Source organism: Saimiri boliviensis, chromosome 1, assembly GCF_048565385.1.
Source record: "Saimiri boliviensis isolate mSaiBol1 chromosome 1, mSaiBol1.pri, whole genome shotgun sequence".
In the NCBI taxonomy this organism is placed as follows: Eukaryota; Metazoa; Chordata; class Mammalia; order Primates; family Cebidae; genus Saimiri; species Saimiri boliviensis.
The window spans coordinates 36,158,977-36,182,001 of NC_133449.1; the positions used below are offsets into that span (position 1 = coordinate 36,158,977).

The 23,025-nt window shown below is 38.1% G+C and overlaps 1 protein-coding gene across 3 annotated transcripts in view; it reads right to left on the reverse strand.

The window, feature by feature from the left end:
* Nucleotides 1-23,025, reverse strand: part of FEZ2 (fasciculation and elongation protein zeta 2) — a 47,920-nt gene that overhangs the window by 1,662 nt on the left and 23,233 nt on the right. Inside the window, exons 6-8 of one of the 3 annotated variants that reach the window (XM_003926895.4) lie at nucleotides 7,188-7,268; nucleotides 4,892-4,967; nucleotides 1,634-1,699 (exon numbers count right to left, since the gene is read on the reverse strand). In XM_003926895.4, coding sequence (XP_003926944.2) covers nucleotides 1,634-1,699; nucleotides 4,892-4,967; nucleotides 7,188-7,268 — 223 coding nt within the window. Of the gene's footprint in view, nucleotides 1-1,633; nucleotides 1,700-4,891; nucleotides 4,968-7,138; nucleotides 7,269-23,025 lie in introns of those variants that run through there. The other 2 variants (XR_012516798.1, XM_039460019.2) reach the window with 2 other exon arrangements.

A 23,025-nucleotide genomic window follows, 5' to 3' on the forward strand; every position in this document is an offset into this window, starting at 1 on the left:
TCGTTTTCTCTGACTACAGTCTCCACTGTAGTCTGAATCCTCGCTTCTTTTCCACCCAGTCCTCACAATACAAAGCCAAGACAAAACCACAACACATGCACACAGACTCATCAGAAGCAGGTACAGTATAGATAGAACTGGGCTTACAGACAGGAGCCAGCGGCCCGAGCATGAGGAGCAGAATTAGATGGGTGCTGCTTCCCTAAGGCATGCGGTATAGGTAGGTTCACAATTACAGTCCTAGGTTTTCAGAGTAGAGAATTAAAAATCATTTCCCCCAGAGGACTCTGTTCTTCGGGTCATAACATCCTTCCAAGCAGTTAAATGCTAAAATAGCTAGAGCATGCTTCACAAGCTCATTCTATCTCTGGCCCTCATAGAGCCCTAGGGACCCGCTAAAATTAAAATTTAAGACATGTTCTTTATGTTCGTCTCATCCCTGTTTCACATCTAGAACAAACCTCAGAACAATCCAGCTTTCATACCAATGCTAGCACAACACGAAAGCAAACAAAGACATCAGGTATTAAAAAAAAAAAATGAGCATTTAATAGGGAGAAAAAGTCCTCCATCAGAAAAACAGCTTATTTTTTAAAATGATGTTAATTCAGTCTGCTGTAGCCCAGTGTTAACCCACTAATGGCTAGCTCATGCTTCTTAATCTTAACGCATTAAGACTCTTAAAAGTGAAACGTGTGATTCACTGAGCACTGTGTCTACTACCGAGGGTCCCCTTTTAGATGCTATGGTTTAAGAAAAGTCCATCTGAGATTTCGAATGTCTCAGAAAGCATCTTCCTTGTGCTCAGCTAACTTTAATGGAGGAGAGACAGAACCCAAAGAAAACTGTTATTAGAAGAGGATTGCTCTCAAAATGTGATCAAACACTACAAGATGCATTTTGTGATGCTTGCAAATTCTGGCCCCTGAATAACTGCTACTTTAAAAAAATATTTCATTGAAAAGTATTAATTTTGCCTCTAATTAAATCCTCAGTCCCTTCATCAGCCAAATTTTGCTCTTTCCTCAGCAAAGTAACTCAACTTCTCGCCCTTCTTTTGCCTCATCAATATTCCCATCCTGTGTGAGCCTGATCTTGCCTCTAAGATTTGTGGCCGCTTTTTCACTGCCCTGAGCTTAGGAAAGTCCATTCTTTTTATTTCCTGCTTCCCTCCCTGGGCCTTACATCAGTCCCTTTCGTATTCCCTTTGGCACTGTTCACAGATGTGACTATTCCTTCATCCGTCCTCACTAACGATCTGTCCTTCCTTTGCACTGTCCCCAAGATGACAGAGACCATCCTTTTCAAATTTCCATGTCAACCTGCCAGCATCTGATACCCACATGATGATGGTAACATCTCACTAATTTTCTTCTACTGCCTCCCTCAATGTTTATAGTTTAGCTGTGGAGATTATTTCCAGCCCAGAACCTCCAATAAAAGTTAAATTTTATAAAACCATAATATATAATGTTGGTAGAAGTTAGTCATGTATCTAATCCTCACCCTGCCACAATAAGACTGATGAAAGTTGTGCATTGGGAAGTTACTACCTAATCTATTAGCAAGACAATGCATTTACTGATTAATCCAAACTTCCCAGCCATCATACCTATACCATTATAAAATTCACCTTTCAGAATATAATCAGTTAACAAGCTCGGAACTTTTTCACTGTCCTCCTTCATGGCACGAAGAACTGCAAAACAGAAGCGGGGAAAAAAAGACAACAAAAAATTCAGATCAAAAATATTATTTAATTTCAATCACTGTGACCTTAATCTTCCTTAATTATAGGATATAACTGACTCATACTAATTATAGGTGATTTTCCTGATAAGGGAATACAACAGTAAAGTCCCAATAATTTATTTTAGTGGAGTATGTTCACAAGAATTTATTTTAGGTAAGAATATCCACTTACCTGAGAGTTATTTCCCTGATTTAAAATTTCCAATCAGTGGAGGCAAAAAAAGAGGAATCAGGTTATTTACAGGGAGCCTTCGCTCTGTAATCATACTGGAAAGTGGGTTACTGTAATGTGCACCTCAGTACTACAGAACAAGCAAGCTAGAGAAACTCTTGGAGAAATGGACAGTTAGCTATGCCCTCCAACAAGCGTATCTGTCAGACTCCTTGGAAACTTTCAAAGAAAAGACCCAAATGAAGAACAGACTTCCATGAAGCAGCACGTGGCATCTGCCTGGCTATCTCCTCCTCTGCACTATGGAGGAAACTGGGTGAATTAGCCTCATCCTGAACGGACACTTTTATCTTCTAAGTAAAAACTAAAAGAGAAAACACAGCCACCTAGTATAATGTTTTTCTTTATTAAGTTAGACCCTTCAGGTTAAGATAAACTCACAAATATTGTACTTTAACAGAGATTGCCAACTCAATTTTTTTTTTTTTTTTTTTTTTTTTTTTTTTGAGATGGAGTTTCACTCTTGTTGCCCAGGCTGGAATGCAATGGCGTGATCTCAGCTTACCACAACCTCCTGCTCCTGGGTTCAAGTGATTCTCCTGTCTCAGCCTCCTGAGTAGCTGGGATTACAGGCATGAGCCACCACCCCCAGATAATTCTGTATTTTTAGTAGAGATTGGAGTTTCCTCCATGTTGGTCAGGCTGGTCTCAAACTCCCGACCTCAGGTGATCCACCCACCTCGGCCTCCCAAAATGCTGGGATTACAGGTATGAGCCATCACAGCCAGCCAGCCAACTCAAATTTTCTCCAGAGCATCCTGGTAAAAATACTTCACTGTTTCTCCCCACCCATATGACAAGGCAACATAACTGTCAAGTCAGCCTTCCTGGGTTTAAACCCTGGCTCTGCCTCTTCCTAACTGTATGAAACTGAGAAAGCTAATTAACCACTTTTGCATAAGCTCTTCATCTGTGCAATGAGAAGAATAATTAGATTTAATCTCAAAGGTTTGTTATGAGGACTCAGCTACTAATTCAGATATAAAGGTCTGGCACATATATTATAGTGCCTGGCACATAATACATGCTGTGTAAGTGTTAACTGTAACTAACACTACTAATATTATTTAAAAACTTTATTACTATTATTATTGCACCCAGAATCCCTAACAGCTTTTAAGAGGAAGACTATATATCCATAAACACTATGACTGTCTCCACAGGGCTCTTCTTTTGGAAAGAAAAGGAGCTTTGGACCCAAATATGTCCAAAGATTCCAAATTGTGTCAACCTATAAAGACATCTTGACGCTGAAATTATGATGACATTAGTTTGACCAACAAAGTATTTGTTCTTGATCTGAGAAGCTGAGGCTTGCCAGTAACTCCTGGCTTATGAGCAATATTTATTTATGTTCCCTTCTTTAAAGGGCTACCATGTTCAGTATTTCTGCTTCCAATCATGTTTAAATTTTTTTCTAACTTCTATATTAAAACCACATACCAAAAACCAGCATCATTAAAAGTACAGTTTCCTGGGAATTAAGAGACCCAGCTCTGTAATTAACCATCCCCTGTGGGATCTTGGACACGCATAACTTCATGAGTTCTTCCTGAAAATAAGAGGGCTGGCTACCCAGTTAATCTCTTGATTCTTTATTTCAGACTGGCTGGCATCACTTGATTTATCCATATTTAAATATAAAACTTTTTAATGTATTATTCACCAAAGGAAAGAATAAAAGCTCCAAGTTCCTTGAATTTCCAAAATAAGTATCATCAATACTCATCCATGTGATGCTTTTTCAACAGATCAGCAATTCAATCCCTCCGTATTAACAGCAATGACAATGAGGCTAATTGATAGTAACTTAGCCCAAATCACGTACATATCAATCTACTTAGTGTGAGGTAAGGAGAACAAATACTTTTTATCCTAATTTTTCAATGTGAGCAAAAGAGAATAAATAATTTCCAAGGACATCCCTGAAAATAACAGGGATAGAACGAGAATTCAGAATTCAGGGCTCGTTTATGGCTATCATAAGGGAAATTTAATATAATGTATATTTAAATCTCACAATTGTTTTTTACTGCAAGCCCCTTGAAGGTGGATTGTCTTTGTCAGCTTTGTTCACTAAAGTATCCCAAGTGCCCAGATCATAGCCTGGTAAAGAGTAGGCCTTTACCAAATATTTGCTGAATGAATGCCTTTTTTTATTTTTATTTTTTTTTGAGATAGAGTTTCATTCTTGTTGCCCAGGCTGGAGTGCAATGACATGATCTTGGCTCACCACAACCTCCGTCTCCCAGGTTCCAATGATTCTCCTGCCCCAGCCTTCCAAGTAGCTGGGACTACAGACACCTGCCACCACGCCTGGCTGATTTTTGTATTTTTAGTAGAGATGGGGTTTCACTATGTTGGCCAGGCTGGTCTCCAACCCCTGACCTCTTGATCTGCCTGCCTCAGCCTCCCAAAGTGCTGGGAATTACAGGCCTGAGCCACCACACCCTGTTACATGTTCTGAAAACATTACTGTCAATTTGTGTTCTACCTACAACTACTACCTCAGGGTCTACATTCATAAGAAATAAGTGTTTACCCTAAATCTTTCCTATTCAGTTATTGACAGTCATATAAGATCCATAGAGAATTTTATTTATGATAAATGGATATGTTCTTAAGCATATGAGGATGAAGATTCAGATAATGCTTTTTCCCAAAATTTTAGCTCATAAATATTTCACAAGGTAAGAAAAACAAAAAATACAAATCAACACTAGAGATACTGTTGTATTTAATATCAAAGCCATTTTTGGCTTCATTCTTATAAAAATCGACAATGATATGCATCATTTACAATCCTAAATTGACAAAACACTAACAACAAAATCAGCCAGCTAAAGTCAGGTGTTTACTAATCAGCAAAAGTAAATCAGGTAATCGTTTCATTTTGTCTTTGCTCACTTTTTGTTAGTATTTGAAGATCTTCAACAGATGGTGGTCCATTTTTTTTCTCATAAGGAATGACTGTAGTCAAATACTGCCAAGTTAAAAAAACAAAACAATATGTCACTTAAATTTGCATTTCCTTATCTGCAAAAAAATTGATACTGTTACTAGAAGGTCTATTTCATAATATAAAACTCTGGTAATGAAAACACAGGTCTTGTACGGGAATAAAGGTATCTTACTATCTCAGATGGAGCTCTTTTTTTTTTTTTTTTTTTTTTGGTCCATCTTTATTTGCTTGATACAAACCTAGTGTCAACAGAAATAACCACTTTTTTGCATTTCAATTACTGAAAATTTCACAGGACTAAGCCTGAGGATGATTTACTCAATGTGTTCATTTTTAAAATGATGTATTATCTCACATTCTCCTTGCATATTTTTCAACACATTATAAAAATAGCAACTTAAACTAAAAACAGTTTTAATTGTTCTGTACAATAAAGTAATTTCCAACAGCAAAATAATTCTGTTTCAGACCATTTTTATTCTGGTTAAACAAATGGGCCACATATATAACATGATAACTTAAAAACACACACTAGCTTCTTTCAGACACTAACAAAGACATACTTAAATAGTTTTAGAAATGCATTATTACTATTATTTTAAATTACTGGATAAGTCTTTATAAACATTTTTAGGTATTAAAGGAGAAAAGTGAAAGTAGAGAATGGCCTAAAGGGAAATGAATAGTGAAAATTAACGTCTGAAATGGAGACAAACTGCCTAGTTCACTACTTGTAAAGGCTCACAAGTAACAGAGCCATGTCTTATAACTAATCCCATGAAAGCATAATCCATAAATGATTATCCAGATTCTCCTATTCTTACCATCCCACCAAAAAAAATGGATAGTTCCGTGCATTTCACATATGTTCATACAGAAAGCCAGTGATTTTTACTTGGAATCTCTTTAGTTCCACCCATTATTTAACCTGGTGCCCTAAATCTCAGCTCTATGGCTAATCCTCATTGAGTGATCTTATCCTGCCTATAATTGAAAAACAAGATAAAGAAAGCTGCTTTACAATAACTGGATCCCTAAGTCCAGAAAAGTGATAAAATTGCATCGTTCAATCTTTAAGACACTAAGTGTTCCACCATATTTCTGATGTAGACGTCTCACAGGTGATGCCCAATTGTATAATCGAATGTTTCTTTGAAAAAAAGGCCATAAATTATGCCCTCCTGGCTTCACTTATAGCATGTGTCAGGCACCCTGGCCCGCTCTCTGGCTACCTGGCTGTGTTGTCAGGCCTCCCGGCTCCACTCACAGTTTGGAAGTTTCCTTGCCCTCTTGTGAGGTTGAGAGAGGTGAGAGGCACCAGAATGGAAACAAAAATTCAAGCATCTCTTCATGGAGCTGCAAATGTCAGTGTGAAACTTCCCTCTTTAATAGCAATGATTTATGGAACACATAGCAATGACTTCAGAAAAACTCCGGGCATTTGATCTAGGCATTCTTTTGCTAAACTTCCTACAAGCTACATTTTGTATACCTTCTTAATCTGCACAGAAGAGTTAACTTTAGTTTTCTTTTTTAAGGTGAAAATGTCAAACAGTGAAAGGTAAGTTTAGGCACACCCATTAATGTGAATATTTTCCATGTTCATGATAGTCCTTCAATCACTATATAAAAATGTCAATAGGCAAACTGCTAGATACTTCATTGTGTATTAGTATCTATGTGTATAATTTTGTGTAAATAATGTCTCAGGCTCATTTGGCTGACAACTGAGTTGGCTGACTAGGCAATACACCTTAAAAACATATGAATTTCATTTAAAGGAGGTAAGATACACTCTCTATGTATTTTTGACCTAGAACTCTAGTCTCAAACTTACCAACAACTGGCCTTACCCCAAAAATGACATCTTGCTTAGACTTTTAGAATTAGAGTCACATATTTTAGCTTAGTTATTTTCATAAGCAGATTTTCTACACATGCAATACATTATGTTAAAATGTTAATGTCTATTTGTTTAAAACTAAGATTGAGAAATGGAGCTCTAAAATATGTCTTAAGAATGCATTTAATCTAATGTCCAATTTGAAAAACACTTTTTCCTCAAAGGGAAATTCTGTTCATTATCAAGACTATAAATATAATGAACTTTTATAATGAACTCTCATTTCTCTCTTTTAAGCAATGGTCTTAGTAAATTAGTAAAACTACTAGCTTTCAGGATCTTCACTTACACAGAAAATGAAAAAGCAGAGAATGAGGAAAATAAGGATAACCGAGCACCTGTTTCTCTCCACCTGAATTTCCAAAGGTGTGGCGGAGGCCATTCTGAATGACATTTGAGATCCCTTCCATGCTGAAGCGCTAAAGGCGGCAATATACGGCCCAGAAGAAAAGGACAGAGAAAGAAGTTCAAAGTCTATTAGTAAAGATGTACCATGATGACTTATGTGCCCAAGAGGCAAGCAGTTAGAAAACGCCACTACTCATCCAAATAAAGCACACAAAATCATGCTGTTTTTAAAATGTTGTTGCTTCCATTTATTTGCAAGTCAAATGCAAAAGCAACTGTTTGTATGCTACTATATTTTCATGCAGGCATTTTTCTGACGTAGCTGATAAATAAAATTTTCCAACGTAAATGTTGTCAGTTGTATACATAGTTCTACATAAAATTTACTGTATAATTTTTATGATACTTTTTGATATTTACCTGCATTTTATCAAAAGTCTGAAAACTTAATACAAACAGTATCCATATTTTCAGCCTAAGTTTGTATAATTCTACCATCAGTTTGGAGAACATTAACATAACATTTAGCAAATGAAAATGCTGTTACTTGGAGAGCTGATGATTGCTTCCCACTCACTCTTCGGGACACCTGCCACTGCCTTGGTGCAGAAATGCGAACTAGAATGTGGCACATGCTTCCTGGAGAGCAGAGTGGGTCCCATGTGCCAGCTAGGCCCCCAAAAACTTCTCCAAAGACTTTTCCACTCCGTTTCTAGGAAACAATTCTAGTTTCTTTCTCCCAGCAACCTCCAAGACTTCCTAGAATTCTTTGCACTGAAAAGGGAATATTTTTTTCCTGAACTACTTATCTTGATTTGTAACCAGTCTACAATGTCATCAGGCATAGTAAAAAGAGTCTGGTGGCACCTCTATGGCGGCTGAGTCAAAGGAGTGAGATGGATTCTTACAGCATGACTAATTAAGGGGAAAGGCATTGTGAAAAGGAAGTGAAGGCCTGATTCACTAGATGGTTCCTTCCCCTGGAATTTTATAGAGGAAATTTAAATCAGTGAACACATTTGAGGAGTCAACATAAAGAATATTTTACCAGGCCCCAAGGAGCAGAAGAAAAGATACCAAGGAAATGGTCATCAAGAAATATATATAGTTTCATCCAGTGGTTCTCAGAGTATAGTCCAGGGACCCCCTCCCACCCAGCTCCTGCCAAGAGGTCCCTGAAATCCTCTCAGGAGTTGATAAGTTCAAAAATGTTTTCTTACTACTACTAAAATATAAGTTGTCTTTTCTACTCTCATCTCTCATGACTTATACTGAAATATTCCAAATGATACATTGCAGAAGCACATGTATGAATCTAGCTGTCTTTAACCAAGCCAGATTAGTTAATGAGATTGACAAAAATGTACAGCAATGATATTTTTTCATGATTTCATAAAATATTATTTTTCATGAAAATACGCTATTTATAATGAATTTTTTGGGGTATTTTTCATGAATTTATATTTTTTAATTGTATCACTTTTAATTTGTAATATAGCAAATATTAAGCTTCTTGGAGTCCTCAATAAATTTTAAGAGTATAAAGAAGTCTTGATAACAAAAAGCTAAGAAATTCCAATAGGTCGAATCCTTGAAGGAGCTCTGTGCTTCTCTATCAGTCATGTAACTCTATGGAGTTAATGAAAATCTGAGTTCCAAATTTTACCCCCTTACAGGAGACTGTACAAATATGCCTCTCCTCCTAAACCATCCATCTTCCCTACCTCGCCTTTCCCAGATCTGCAAGCCAGTTTTGTTTCAGCAAGAATCAAATGTCTAGTTAAGATCACTTCCTTGACTATTCTTCACTTCACTGAAAGCGTAACTATTATCTTTGATGGAGGAGGCTAGTTATAAAATAAAAACCTACAGAAAACTATTTTTGTAAATTTTTCCAATGCTACCATAATTCATTCACATTTTTTAAACAGACTATCAAATGAGATAACATCGTAGGCTTCAGAGTATATAATAACAATTATGGGAAACTATGTTCAAATAACCAAGTCAGTTGATTTTCTTTTTTAATTATTTCCATAAAATGTATTTTCTTTCAAATGTGACAAAAGTACTTGTTTTTAAGTATTCGCTCTATATTACCTGGTTCCATTGTCTATGGGTATGTTAAAAAGAGATACAAATTCATAAAATCTAAAGCAAGATAAAAATTTTCAGAATCCACATATCTGGAAACTGAGATGCACTTTATATTTGGACGGCATGTTCTAAAAACACTAGCTTTACCTTCCCAATCTGAAAGCCAATTCCTGTCACTAGAAAAAAACAAAAGTTGATGCAGTTTCAATTTCATCAGAGGCATATATAATTTAGATTTTCTTTATTAAATGTGTGGTTTCAGATATTACTGAGTTATCTCAACTGCTGAGAGCCTGACCACTTGGCGAAAGATGGCTTTTGTGCCACCAGATTTCTAGGCTTAGGGGAAATTAGTGAAAATGCAACTATGGGAAGGAAGTCAAGGTAACTTGGAAAAACGCAAAACTAACAGCTGATGCCAGTGAGAGAAGGTAAAGTAAAGAACGCAGCAGAACCTCTGTCCTTGTGCTGATGGCTGCTGAGTCAGTGGCTGCAGCTGACAAGGCCCTACTGTCCCCAGCCCTTTCACTGGCAGTGAACCAGGGAAGCAACGTGCAGCCTGTACAGTTCTATCACCTCTTGATCCCTTGGAAAATTACAGAACAAGGAAATCAGAAGGTTCTACAGGAAAAAAAAAAAATAAAACTAAAAGCTATGTCTGAGAACATCCTTCCACCAAACACTCCAGTGCATCAACTCCCAGCCCCCAGAAGTCACGCAGCACCAATGTTCTCCCTCCAACGCATTTTCAAACTCTCCCTCTCTGCTAGCTCCTTCCCGACTGCAACCTGAAATTCTCAAACCCTCAACCTATTTCCTCTCCCCAAGGTTTCCTGAAACAGCTCTTCCCAACATCATTTCTTTGATGTGGAAGACCACAGCCACTTTTCCGATCTCTGAGACATCCGGGAATCCCTCCTCCTTGAACCGCTTCCCAGGATTCAGAGACCCCAGGCTCTCCCAGATTTCCCTCACCCAACCCTCCCGCTGTCTAGTTCCTTCTTCAAAGAGGGGCCACTTTATTCTCTTGTCCCTTAAACACAAGTGTTCCCCAGGATCTTCTGCCTGTTTCTTGACTCACCTTTTAGATACCACTGTGCCTCTGGATTCTCTCCCTATTTAATTCTCGTGCATCCCCTCTGGACATTACTACTCAATAGCTTCAGTTTCTGCTTCCATAAATTGATGGCTCCACTTTACTAAGATCAGTAAAGTGCTAAGAACAGAGACTGGCACATGGCAAAGATCAGTAAATGTTAGCAATCTTTACCATAAATTTCCCTGAGCTTCACTTTGCATGTTTAACGGCCAATTGGACATCTGTACCTATTGCATGTTTAATGGCCTATTGACAAGCCTATGTTCCTGTCTATATTTAGTATTAATATTTCTAAAACTCATATCCAAAACTGAATTCAACATCCTCTTTCCCACCAAAAGACAGACAAAAAAATTTTTTAAAACCGGGTCCTCCTTCAGCATTTTATTCTCTCTCATTCATTTCTTCATTCTTTCAAAAAATATACTGAAATACCATTCCAAACATTAGAGATTCAGAGTGAACACATCAGCCAAGGCCCCTCCTTAACTCCTGACCTTACATTCCAGCGTAAGGGGGCACAAAAAGTGCAAGACAGAAATGAACTGAATGCTGCAGATAACTCACACATGCCCTGTCCCTAGCTCCAACAAGGTGATTAAAAACTGGATGCCTGCTTTCTTCCCAGACGTCAAAGAAAAGCTCTCTGAGGAGGTGACACCTGAGCTGAAATATGACTTAGACACCCATTCCAGAGGAGCCAAAAAGGACAATGGACAACAGAGATCTTTGCAAAGAACAGAACCAAAAGCAGTAATCTGGCCAGCCGCGGAGTTCACGCCACAGTGAGCAGGCAGGAGTCTTGCAATTCTCATTCAACAGTATCTATGGAGTATGTCCACTCTCTCCCCTTTTAGTAAGATTTTATTGCAGAAACCCTGTCTTCTCTCCTCCATTGTGTGCCAATGTGTTGCAATGGCTGGCTTAACTTTCAGACCATAGGTTTTGTCCAGAGCTGAGGGAAAAGACAGACATCCCCCCATTTGCTGGGCTTGAAGCTAGAAGCAGTTACTGCTGACAAAACTTACATACCTCGCTTTGGGGAAAGGGCATATGTGCTTTATCTATGCTTGCCCTAGTCCGTAATCAATGACCTGATCCTAACTCCTTCCATCTTCAGTGCCCCAACCATTTTACCTCATCAATATCTCTGAAATTCAACTGTATTTCCATCCCTACTCTCACTTTCCTGGCTCAATCCTTACATGACATGGCTGCAAGGGCCTCCTAATCAACTTATCTCCAGTTGCCTCCTGCCAATTAGTTTCCCTTAAAACCACTGAAGAACTCTTCCCGAAAAGACAAACCCAAACGTGTAACTTCCCAACCTAAATCCCACTTTTGGTTTAGAACAGCCTTTAAACAAAAACTAAGTGCCTCAGAATGTTGTACACCGCCATCCATTTTCCAGCTTCCACTCTCCAATTTCCGTAGCCTCTTCTTGAGTTTCTTGCTTCCTCACCTTCTAGCTTTCACCATCATGAGCAGCCTGCATTTCCCCAGATGTCCCTAACTGTTACCTCCAAGTGGTAAGTGGTTGCACATACCACCTTCTACCTGACCTCAGGGTGCAACTCAGCCTTCTCAGACCCCTAAACCTAGCCAGGAGCAATAGTAATATATGTATACCCTGACCACAGAACAGGGCCAGGCTCAGAAAACACTAAAAACGTGGTAGTTGTTTTGAATACAGCAATTACCACATGCTATACATAGGTTTCTCTGCATTGACACTACTGACATTTCTGGTCAGACCCTTCTTGTCCCAGGGTCAGTGCAGTGGGGTGGGATCTCTACTAGCACCTCTAGTCTCTGTGCCCCAAGATGCCAGCAGTACTGCTCTCATCCTTCCCAACCCTGCCCAGTTTTGACAACAACAAAGGTTTCCAGACATTGACTCATGTCCCGTGGGGGGCAAAACTGGCTGGTTGAGAATCACTGCACTAAAGCTCATTGGATGGCTCATCATCTTGATCTGCACCCCATGGGCAGCACATCCCGGGAAAGCTGAAACTGACTCTACATCCTTAACACCCATGCCAGGGACACAACTGTGGATCAATTAATGTTTGCCTAATAGTAGTATAAGAAAAGTAATCAAGGTATTTTTAACAGGGAGGGCACAAGATCTAAAGAGAAACAATGAAGAAAAATGAAAATTCTGGTTAATTTTTCATAAATTCAACTCGGTTCTCAAAATCCTTAAGGACAGAGAAAATGTCAGATACTCCTTTCATATGCTCCAAAAGGCAAAAACCAGACTTCAGTATGTAAGAGGCATCTGACTGATACTCAGTGACTTAACCTGCAAAATGCTACAGCAATTATTACCAATACTAGTGGGATACTTCCAGATTTTTGAATAAAACCAGGAATCACATCTAAGGCAAAAGTCTTAGAATCAGAAAATTTTTGAAGAGTCAACTTTGACAGAAAAGTGGTGAATTGGAAATGGGAGATCTGGGTTCTTTCCCAGCTTGGCCACTAATTGTGGTACAGGAGGACAGTCACTTAACTGCTAAGGCCTGTTTCCTCACCTGTAAAACAGAGGATTAAATAATATTAACGTTAAACGTCTTCTTATTTGTAAAGCCTATGAATGTATGAATTCAGCCAAAAAGATCCAATATTTTTAAGAAAGCAAATTAAAAACACATACATATGCATAGACACACACATGCACACGCACACACGCGCGCGCATGCGCGCACACACACACACACACACACACACACTACAGAACTGAGTGCTCCAGAATGGCAGAACTGTACAGCCAGATGATACATTCAGAGTCCAATGGCTTCATTTCTAATGAGGAAATGATTACATTCTAAAGGGGGAGACCAGGTCTTATGCATCTCTCCCTCCCCGAAGCTTGCATACTACCTGGGCCATGGGAGGCATTTATAAGCATCTCATAAGCTAAAGTTGTGACACTCCTAATACCAGATCCCAAAAGCCTTCGAGCCTGTGATCTTTCCACTGTATCATGAGGTGTCTTGATTTCTTGCAGGAGAGAAAGAAAAAAAAAAAAAGCCAAAATAAGTTGAGTGTGAACAGAATAAAGATGACATGACAGAACATGAAGTTATTTGTCAGAAGAGTGAACAACGGAGTTCTGGAAAAGTCCATGAAGAATCTAGTCTAGGAATGTAACACAGGATTAATGAAATAATCTTGTTGGCATAGTTTATAAAACAATGGAGTGACTAAGAAATATCAAACCTCTAGGATAATCAAAAAGTAGCAAGTAGAAGCTTAGTGAACTAGAAGGATAAAGAGAAAGAGAGACCAGGGCAGTGAGACCAGGAAGAAATGGGAAATGAGCTGCACAGAGCACACTGTGCATTCTGTTTTACAGCTGCCCTGTAAATTCCAAAAAATAATATACCCTTTGGAAGGCAAAATGAATTTTAAAAAGATAAAACCTCAGAGGCAGATTAAATTTACTTTTTAGTAAACGTCACCTCATTTAGAAACACTACATTTACAACCTTGAGAGCAGATGCGGTATTATTAGGTGCTTATGGTGCTTAACTGGGCCAGAGGGAAGACTTTCTCTATGCTTAAATTTTATAAGTAGGAGGACAGGAGAGGGAGAGACAGAAGGGCTGGGGGGGAGGGAGACCGAGAGGGAGGGAGAGAAAGTATCAGGAGGAAGGGAGGGAGGCATTTCTTTGTTAACATTTCTCAAGGTTAAAGTACCACAGACACGTTTGAGGTTTATGAATGCTGAATGAAATGAAGGACACTAAAGATGTATTACTACATAAGTAATTTTTTAAAAGAAAAGAAAAAAAGGATTTGTTACAATTTTAATTTAAATAACTGTAATAATTAGGTATGTCAGAAAACCCAATGCTCCCTCCATTTCATCTACCATTTCCAAGTTTGAAATAAAGAATCCAAATTTTCAAATTCAAAGTGAAGAGCTGGGGAGAATTCTGAGTCTAAAGGTATTTTGTAATTGATTCATCCATTTCCCACTACATCTTTAGGAAGGAATTAAAAGTGCCTCTCGGAACGGAATTTTTGATAGGAGCCTATTTATGAGAAGGAAAATGATTAAGCATTACAGTATTTGCTTTATTGTTGCCCTCACTACTGACAAATGCCAAAGTAACGTGGCAAGGACGGAGGAAGACGGCATTCAACACACAGCTTCAACAACAAGAATATTCACAACTACCTCGTGGTTGTTTCCTTCCCTGGTGTAAGTATGTATTAGAAGTCTCAAAATCAGCCCTTATCTGGAAACTTTTCTCAGAAAAAACCATGAGCAACAATGAGTAAATAGGATATAGATTTTTTAAAATTCACAAAAATCTGAAGACAAAGAAATGGGCCCAAGCTCCTCAAAGCCCATTTAAAAACATGCTTGCAAAGCTCAGAAGAGGAAAATTCAATCCAAGGATCCTTCCACCCACCTCTATGTAACTCCACATCCTCATTCCATTGCATGCTGGTTCTGTGAGCTAAGGTCTCTGTTAAGCTTTTGTCTACTCATTTATGAAATGGAAATAATAACAATAATACCTTTATAAGGTTGTTGTAAAAGTTACATGAAATAATCCATGCAAGTACCCAGTAAACTGCTCAGCAAATACAAATATTCAAAATAGTACTGGCTATAATTCCTTAAAACAAAAAGGCTAGACTAATATTTTAGATATAACTCCCAAAGAGAAATAACCACATATTTCTACTTTTCTCCAGAACAGCAAAAACAGCATTTCAAGTTCTTCTAATATAAATAAAATTGTAGCTGAGAAATAATAAATCTCTGATTATAGTTCCTAGCTGAAAGAACTGAAAACAACATAAGGAAGAGACATGACTATCTATCATAAAATATAGAATCAGCCAAAAAGCCTAAACAGAAAACAAGTTAACACTTAGATAATTCAGTCTTTCTGAACAACAAAAAGAAAAGAGATAGAGAACACTATGCTACATAAAAGCAAAAAGAATCAGATACAGTGATGTAGTCTGTTAGTTCTTCTTTGGTATCCTAAACATATCAGCTTATTCTACATACAGCATATTCACCAGTTCAACCAATTTCACAGAAAACAAGATCCAAGGCAGGGAAAAGCAGGACAAACAAAGAGCCCAGGAAATTTACGCTATTCCTGCTACCATACTTTTTTCTCAGCCTCACCTGACACCGACTGGTACAGACTTCTAACCGGCCAGGAAATCACTTAAAAATCTCAATATCAAAGCTCAATGTCAGAAAAAAGGTTGGAAAAAGCAATTAAAGAATGCTTTTCATCTATTTCTTACTCTTATTTTAATCTACTCTTACTTCATTAATATTCTTTAAACTCAATAGGTTCCAAAAAAAGCAGAATTAAAACATAATTATTGTTCCTTATAAATCATGTCATTTTCAATGGCTTGAATATGATTTTCAAACATTAATTTATAAAACAGTAGTTTTAATTTTTAGTAAGTTAAAATCAAAACATAAAACAGGAAACAATTCAAGTATAAAAAATTTACAGAGTAAAAATACTCAAATAGTTAAGAGAGATAGATAGATAGATAGATAATATATATATAGAGAGAGAGAGAGACAGAGTCTCACTCTGTCGCCAGTCTGGGGTGCAGTGGTGCAATCTTGGTTCACTGCAACCTCCACCTCCCAGGTTCAGTGATTCTCCCACCTCAGCCTCCCAAGTACCTGGGACTACAGAAGCATGCCAGCATGCCCAGCTAATTTTTATATTTTTAGTAGAGGCAGGGTTTCACCATGTTGGCTAGGATGGTTTCGATCTCTTGACCTTGTGATCTGTCTGTCTCGGCCTCCCAAAGTGCTGGGATTACAGGTGTGAGCCATCACACCCGGCCAAGATATTATTTAAGATACAAAAGTAATACCTTGTTTTAACACTTCAAATAATTTTAATGTGAATTACAAAGCAGTTATGAAAGCAAATTCTACCAAAAATTATTTTTCAAAAAAACAGATCTAAGTAACTTAGAAAATATACATTATACCAAAGCAGATAAATACTTGAGTATCTTCAATATTAAACTCCTATTATATGAGTTTATTTTTATGGCAGAAAATATATAACACAAAGATCTTCAAAATTAGCATTAAATAATTTAATTTTTATATTTGAAGATCTTTTTAAAATTGTATGTAATATTAATATGGACACTAAATTAATTATTGCCAAACATTTTCAAAGCCACTAAAACTAGAATAATTGATCTTAGCAATTTTATAAATTCCTTCCTGAAACTTATACTCTAAATACAACTGTGTTGCTTAAAAATGAGGATACATTCTAAGAAATGAGACAGGTAACTTTTTCGTTGTATAAACCATCATAGAGTGTACTTACACAAACCTACATAATTGTATAGCCTACTACATACCTAGTCTATGTGGTATAACCTATCACTCCTAGGCTACAAACCTGTACAGCCTGTTATTGTACTGAATCATGTAGACAATGGTAACACAACGGTAAGTATCTGTGTATCTAAATGTAGCTAAACAGAAAAAGTACAGTAAAAATACAGCATTATAATCCCGACATTGTTATCTATCTATATGCAGTCGATGACTGAACAGAAGATCATCATGAAGCATGATGTATACAGACTGTATACAATAAGAATACAATTTCCTGGCATATTTCAGCTTTTATGTGAACTTGTTTATATTAACAATGATCTATCCAAGACATAAAGAAGCCAAGAATGGACTCCCGATTTTTACTACATTAACTGCTGGGTCATGAAAGTTCACCATTACCAGCCCACCACCAAAAACCATTGCATAAACCAAGGAGTAGATAATAAAAATCTATCAAAAACTGACGATGACATATAGTTCTCTAGGTAATATTGTCTTTCATAAATTTGTTCCATTATCTAAAGTGATTCATAATTCATAGGTTTGAATTATTAAAACAGTATACATTCAAGTTTCTCTCTACCCTACGATGACCTTCCATCATGCTAATAGTAATTTTTAGTTAACACTTTGCACTAAAGAAAATGCAGCAAGATACTATCAAATATCACCAACAAATTATTGTTAAAATGTGTCAATATTAACATTCAAGAATGTATATCTGAGCTGGGTGCAGTTGCTCAGACCTGTAATCCCAGCACTTTGGAAGGCGGAGGTAGGCAGATCGCTTGAGGCCAAGAGTTCAAGACTAGTCAGACCAACATGGTGAAACCCTGTCTCTAATAAAATACAAAAATTAGCCAGGCATGGTGGCACACGCTTGTAATCCCAGCTACGCTGGAGACTAAGGCAGGAGAATCACTTAAACCCAGGAGGCAGAGGCAGCAGTGGGCCAAGATGGCACCACTGCACTCCAGTCTGGGAAAACAGAGCAAGACTCTGTCTCAAAAAAAAAAAAAAAAAAAAATGTATATCAGGTAGAATTTATTCTCTCAAGCACCACTGCTTAAAGGGAAAAAAGGCTGGGTGCGGTGGCTCACTCCTGTAATCCCAGCACTTTGGGAGGTCGAGGTGGGTGGATCACCTGAGATCAGAAGTGTGAGACGAGCCTGGTCAATATGTTAAAGCCCCATCTCTACTAAAAAAAAAATTTAAAAATTAGTCGGGTATGGTGGCCCACGCCTGCAATCCCAGCTACTCGGGAGGCTGAGACAGGAAAATTGCTTGAACTCAAGAGGCAGAGGTTGCAGTGAGCCAAGATAACGCCACTGCACTCCAGCCCGGGCAGCTGAGTGAGACTCCATCTCAAAAAAAAAAAAAAAAAAAGAGATAAAGGGAAAAAAACTCAGTGCCTTTTTCACTTCTCCTCTAAGCTTCTTTTAAAACCACATTTTATCACTATGTATAATACAGTATCCCCAAGGGACTGCCAACATGTTTTTCTTTGTTTGCTCCATATCTAGAGAACACTGGTCTACCTGCTAGCTCTCTTCACCTAGCTACCGGGATTCAGACACAAACAGCACCAGAGGTCTGCTGTCAGGTAAGAAGCTGCCCCAAAGAAGCTTGGAGACTGGCCAAAGTATCCCTGTCTGTGGGCAAAACTCAGGCTGCTGCTGAGAGGGCCCCAAGAAAAGGAACAACTCAACATACTCTCAAGATAAAACCAGGCAACCTTTTAAATACACATTTTAGACACATTACAGTACTCTTTTTATCTCTGCAAACTCACTTAACTGGAGTTTATAACTTTTTTTTCTACTTTTTAATTTTATTAAGTCTAAATTAGAGATCGGCAAACTTTTTCCGTAGAGCCAGACGTTAATTATTTTAGGCTCTGTGAGCCACACAGCCTCTGTGGCAACCACTCAACTCTGTCCATACAGCCAAAGTTGCTACAGATGATATACAAATAAATGAACACAACTGTGTTCCAGTAAAACTTTATTTGTAAAACAGGTGAAGGGCTGATTTAGCCCTAGGACAGTAGTCTACCTTGACAATCCCTGGTCTAAGTCATCTGAGCAAATATGTTGTTAAAAAATTCCAAATTAAAAAGAAAGGGGGAAAAAGCCAGGTACATGTTCTTTTAAACAGAAGCCCCAAATAAAGGCTATCAGTCATATTATAACATGAGCTGAGTCACAAAAATGGAGCAATGTATCTGTGAAAGAAAATATATACCAGAAGGAGTATTTATCATCTAAACCCTAGCTCTTCCCTATCCTTAAGCAATTCTCTCCCTAACCCCCAAAGCAATAAATTAGGGTACTGTGATTCTTTTTTTTCTTTTCTCCACTACCATTAGTCACTGATTGCTAATATCCGAAAAAGTTTTCAGTATAAACTTTTTCAGGGTTGGCTGAGGCAGTCATGCATTTTTGATGGTGGTGAGTGTAATACACTAGAAATTCTCTCTTGAAAGTTCGATGTGATTATGGCAAACAGAAGAGACTACTGATTCCTATCTTCTCAATAAGATTTAGCATAAGCAACCTTACATGTGACATTCAATTCAAAGATTGATTACTAGATGTTCAGAGAGTAAGTATTCCATTTTCATACATATAAGTTTACTAAGTTATGATGCTAAGCAGGTAGGCCATAATGCCCATACAACTTCAGATAACACTAGATGAACAGCAACTACTAAATTACAATACAACCTGGTGGTGTTCAACCTATTCTTGTATTCATGAGAACTGCCACTGAAATTCAATGACCTGTGAATGTTTGATGTTAACAGAAGCCTGGCTTCCCCAATAAAAATCCCTAATCGAACAATAGTAATTCAATACTACAAATCTAAGTCCTCTGGGATTCAATCTCCTTTACACTAAAGTTTCAATTCAACAAACATGCATTAAATGATGCGCAAAGAACAAGAAAGTAGGTGAGGCGCTGGGAAAGCAGTGTGAATGAGCCTTTCAGGAGCTTGCACTCTGTCAGAAGAGAGGTTTAAGCCAGTGATTACAACACAGTGTGGTATTTCAATATCAAAAGTATGTGTATCCTCACAAATAAACATGAAACCATCTCATAATAGGCATATAACAATAATAGGCAACTCATAAAAGAATACAAATGATCGACAGATCAAACCCACTGTTTGCCTATGTAATTGGCGTATTTTTAAAAGCTCATAATATCCACTGTTGGTGGGAGGTGTGGGAAAATGGTCATTCTTCCACTCTTACTGCGCTACCTTTCTACAGAATAATTTGGAAAGCTGGTCATGTAAAGCCATTTAAATGTATATTCTTTGACTTGGAAATTCTACTGGTTTCAGTGAATGGATAAATTAGTTTCACTAACCAAAAGAAAAAAGAAAATAATTCAATTTTAGAATGACAACTTTGGTTTAATAGTGTAAATTTCACACTCCTACAAGATATCCATGTAGGCAGTTGGACATATGTAATAATTATGTAATATATATGTAATAATTAGCATTTACTAATGGAGTTTGCTAATCTTACATACATTATTTCATTTAATCTCTCCAAAACTCAAAGCCATCTGTATACATTGGCAGGACCAAGATTCAAACATAGCTCTTAAGCCAAAGCTCTTAGTCAATATTCTATTCATCGTTCATGGGTATGACACCTGGCAGAAAGGTCCAAGATAGAAACATACATTTTGCAAGTTTATCTTTCATTTATTCCTTCATTCAGCAGACATATATTAGGTACCTAAGGTTGGATCTAAGGATACCAAGAAAGTAAAGTTAAATTTCTTATCCTTAGGGAAATAAAATAGGCATGAAAACAAAAAATTGCAATCTGATATGGCAATGATAATAGAAATAATAAAGAGGAATAATACTAACACCCAAAGAAAGAGAGCGTAGTCAACTCTGCATCGGAGAAAGAGTCATCAAGGAAGGTTCTAAGAAAGGAAGGATGAGTGACTTTGAAGGATGAGTGAAAAAAAAAAAACCATCCCCCAAGTGGACAGGAGAAGCAGGTAAGGAATTTGATTCCAGAAAAAAAGCGTTGAATATACAGAAGCATCACTTACAGCAGCATGGTCAGTACAAAGAAATACACGTAGGTCACCACAGTGATAAACGGACAGTGCCCTTTAACCACTTTAACCCCCATCCTCTGCTCCTCCAGATGTTGCAGGAAAAAAAGAGAGGAAATATAAAGCCTTCCACTCTCTTGAATTGCATTTTCCAAAGAGGTCCACACCTCTAATCTCCCCTCCAAACTGAGAATGGGAAGGGACTAGGCAGCTTCCCTTGCCAATGAGAAGCAGTGATGTAGTGACACTCTCCAAAACAGCTTCCCAGTAGCACTGCTATCTACTGCTTCACCCAGCCTTTGGTTTTCTTCATGGCCTTTATTTACTAACTAAAATTCCATCATCTATTCATTCTTTTCCTTGTTTATTGCCTTTCTCCCTCTTAGAATATAAGCTCCAGGAAGGCATGAGATGGGCCTTGTCTATTCTATTTGCCACTATGTCTTGTTTTTCTTTTTCAGACAGGGTCAGGCTGCAGTGGAGTGATGTGACCATGGCTCTCTGCAGCCTCAACGTCCCGGGCTCAAGCCGTCCTCCCACCTCAGACTCCCAAGTAGTTGGGACTACAGGTGCACACCACCACAGCTGGCTAATTTTACAATTTTTATTTTGTAAAGACAAGGTCTCACTATATTGCCTAATCTGGTCTTAAACTCCTGCGCTCAAAGGATCCTCCCACCTCAGCCTCTCAAAGTGCTAGAATGACCGTCATGAACCATCCTGCCCACTGTATCTTGAACACCTGGCACAGGAGGCACTCCACAAATACTGGCTGAATGAATGAATGTTGTTTCATCTTATCCAACGTAAAGCATTATGGTTATTTTAAACCTAAAACTCAAATCAAAATAATATTTCACTTTTATAATATTTTTTGTAATATTTCACGTATTTTCATGATCTAATGAAATTTTCTAATGCTCTAAATAGCATCTCTATGCCCCCTATTTTTTTTTCACCGCAACAAATATTTGATTTGGCCCCAAAATCAACACCTACGAAGTTTAACTCTGCTCTCTACTCACCCTAATACTTCATTAAAGAATCTCTGGACCAAAGAGAACAAGGTAACAATTTTAGATAAAGTCGTATGCCAACTGCAAATTGATGTACTGCTTCAGTGAAACATACATGAAGAAAAACATAAGGAAGCTATTCCATACTTAACGAAAAACTCTAAGTCCTGCTAATAAAACAAAAGTATCTTCGGTAGGAATAAAAGTGATTGATGTCACTGGAAAAACAGATAACACATGACAGCTCTAAGGAGGTCACCATTTTTTAGGAATTACTATCACTGATACAGCAAACTCATGGAGATCAGGTCTTGCCAAACTGCATGTGACATGAGATGTTTGGTAAAAGCTCCTGGAATCTGTTTATCCAACTGGTCACTGCACTTTGGGTTTCTTTTGAGCAACCTACCACTATTTTCAGAATCACGCTTTCAGGCTACTTTTGTCACTGATAGGATGGTCTTTCCCTGACATTTTAGGCTTTTTTAATTTTAATTTTTATTTTTTGAGACAGTCTCATTCTGTCACCCAGGCGCGATACCTCACCACAACCTCTGCCTCCCAAGTTCAAGCGATCCTCATGCCTCAGCCTCCAAAGTAGCTGGGATTACAGGCGCACACCACCATGTCCAGCTGATTTTTGTATTTTTTTAGTAGAGATGGGGTTTCACTATGTTGGCCAGGTTGGTCTCGAACTCCTGACCTCAGATGATCTGCCCACCTTGGCCTCCCAAAGTGCTGGGATTACAGGTGTGAGCCACCACGCCCGGCCGCATTTTAGGCTTTAAAAGCATACACGAAACTGGTACCGCAAGCTTAGTCATGCCATTACTGACTTGATTAAAAATTTTTTTTTTTTTTTTGAGACGGAGTTTCGCTCTTGTTACCCAGGCTGGAGTGCAATGGCGCGATCTCGGCTCACTGCAACCTCCGCCTCCTGGGCTCAGGCAATTCTCCTGCCTCAGCCTCCTAAGTAGCTGGGATTACAGGCACGCGCCACCATGCCCAGCTAGTTTTTTGTATTTTTAGTAGAGATGGGGTTTCACCATGTTGACCAGAATGGTCTCGATCTCTCGACCTCGTGATCCACCCGCCTTGGCCTCCCAAAGTGCTGGGATTACAGGCTTGAGCCACCGCGCCCGGCCTGATTAAAA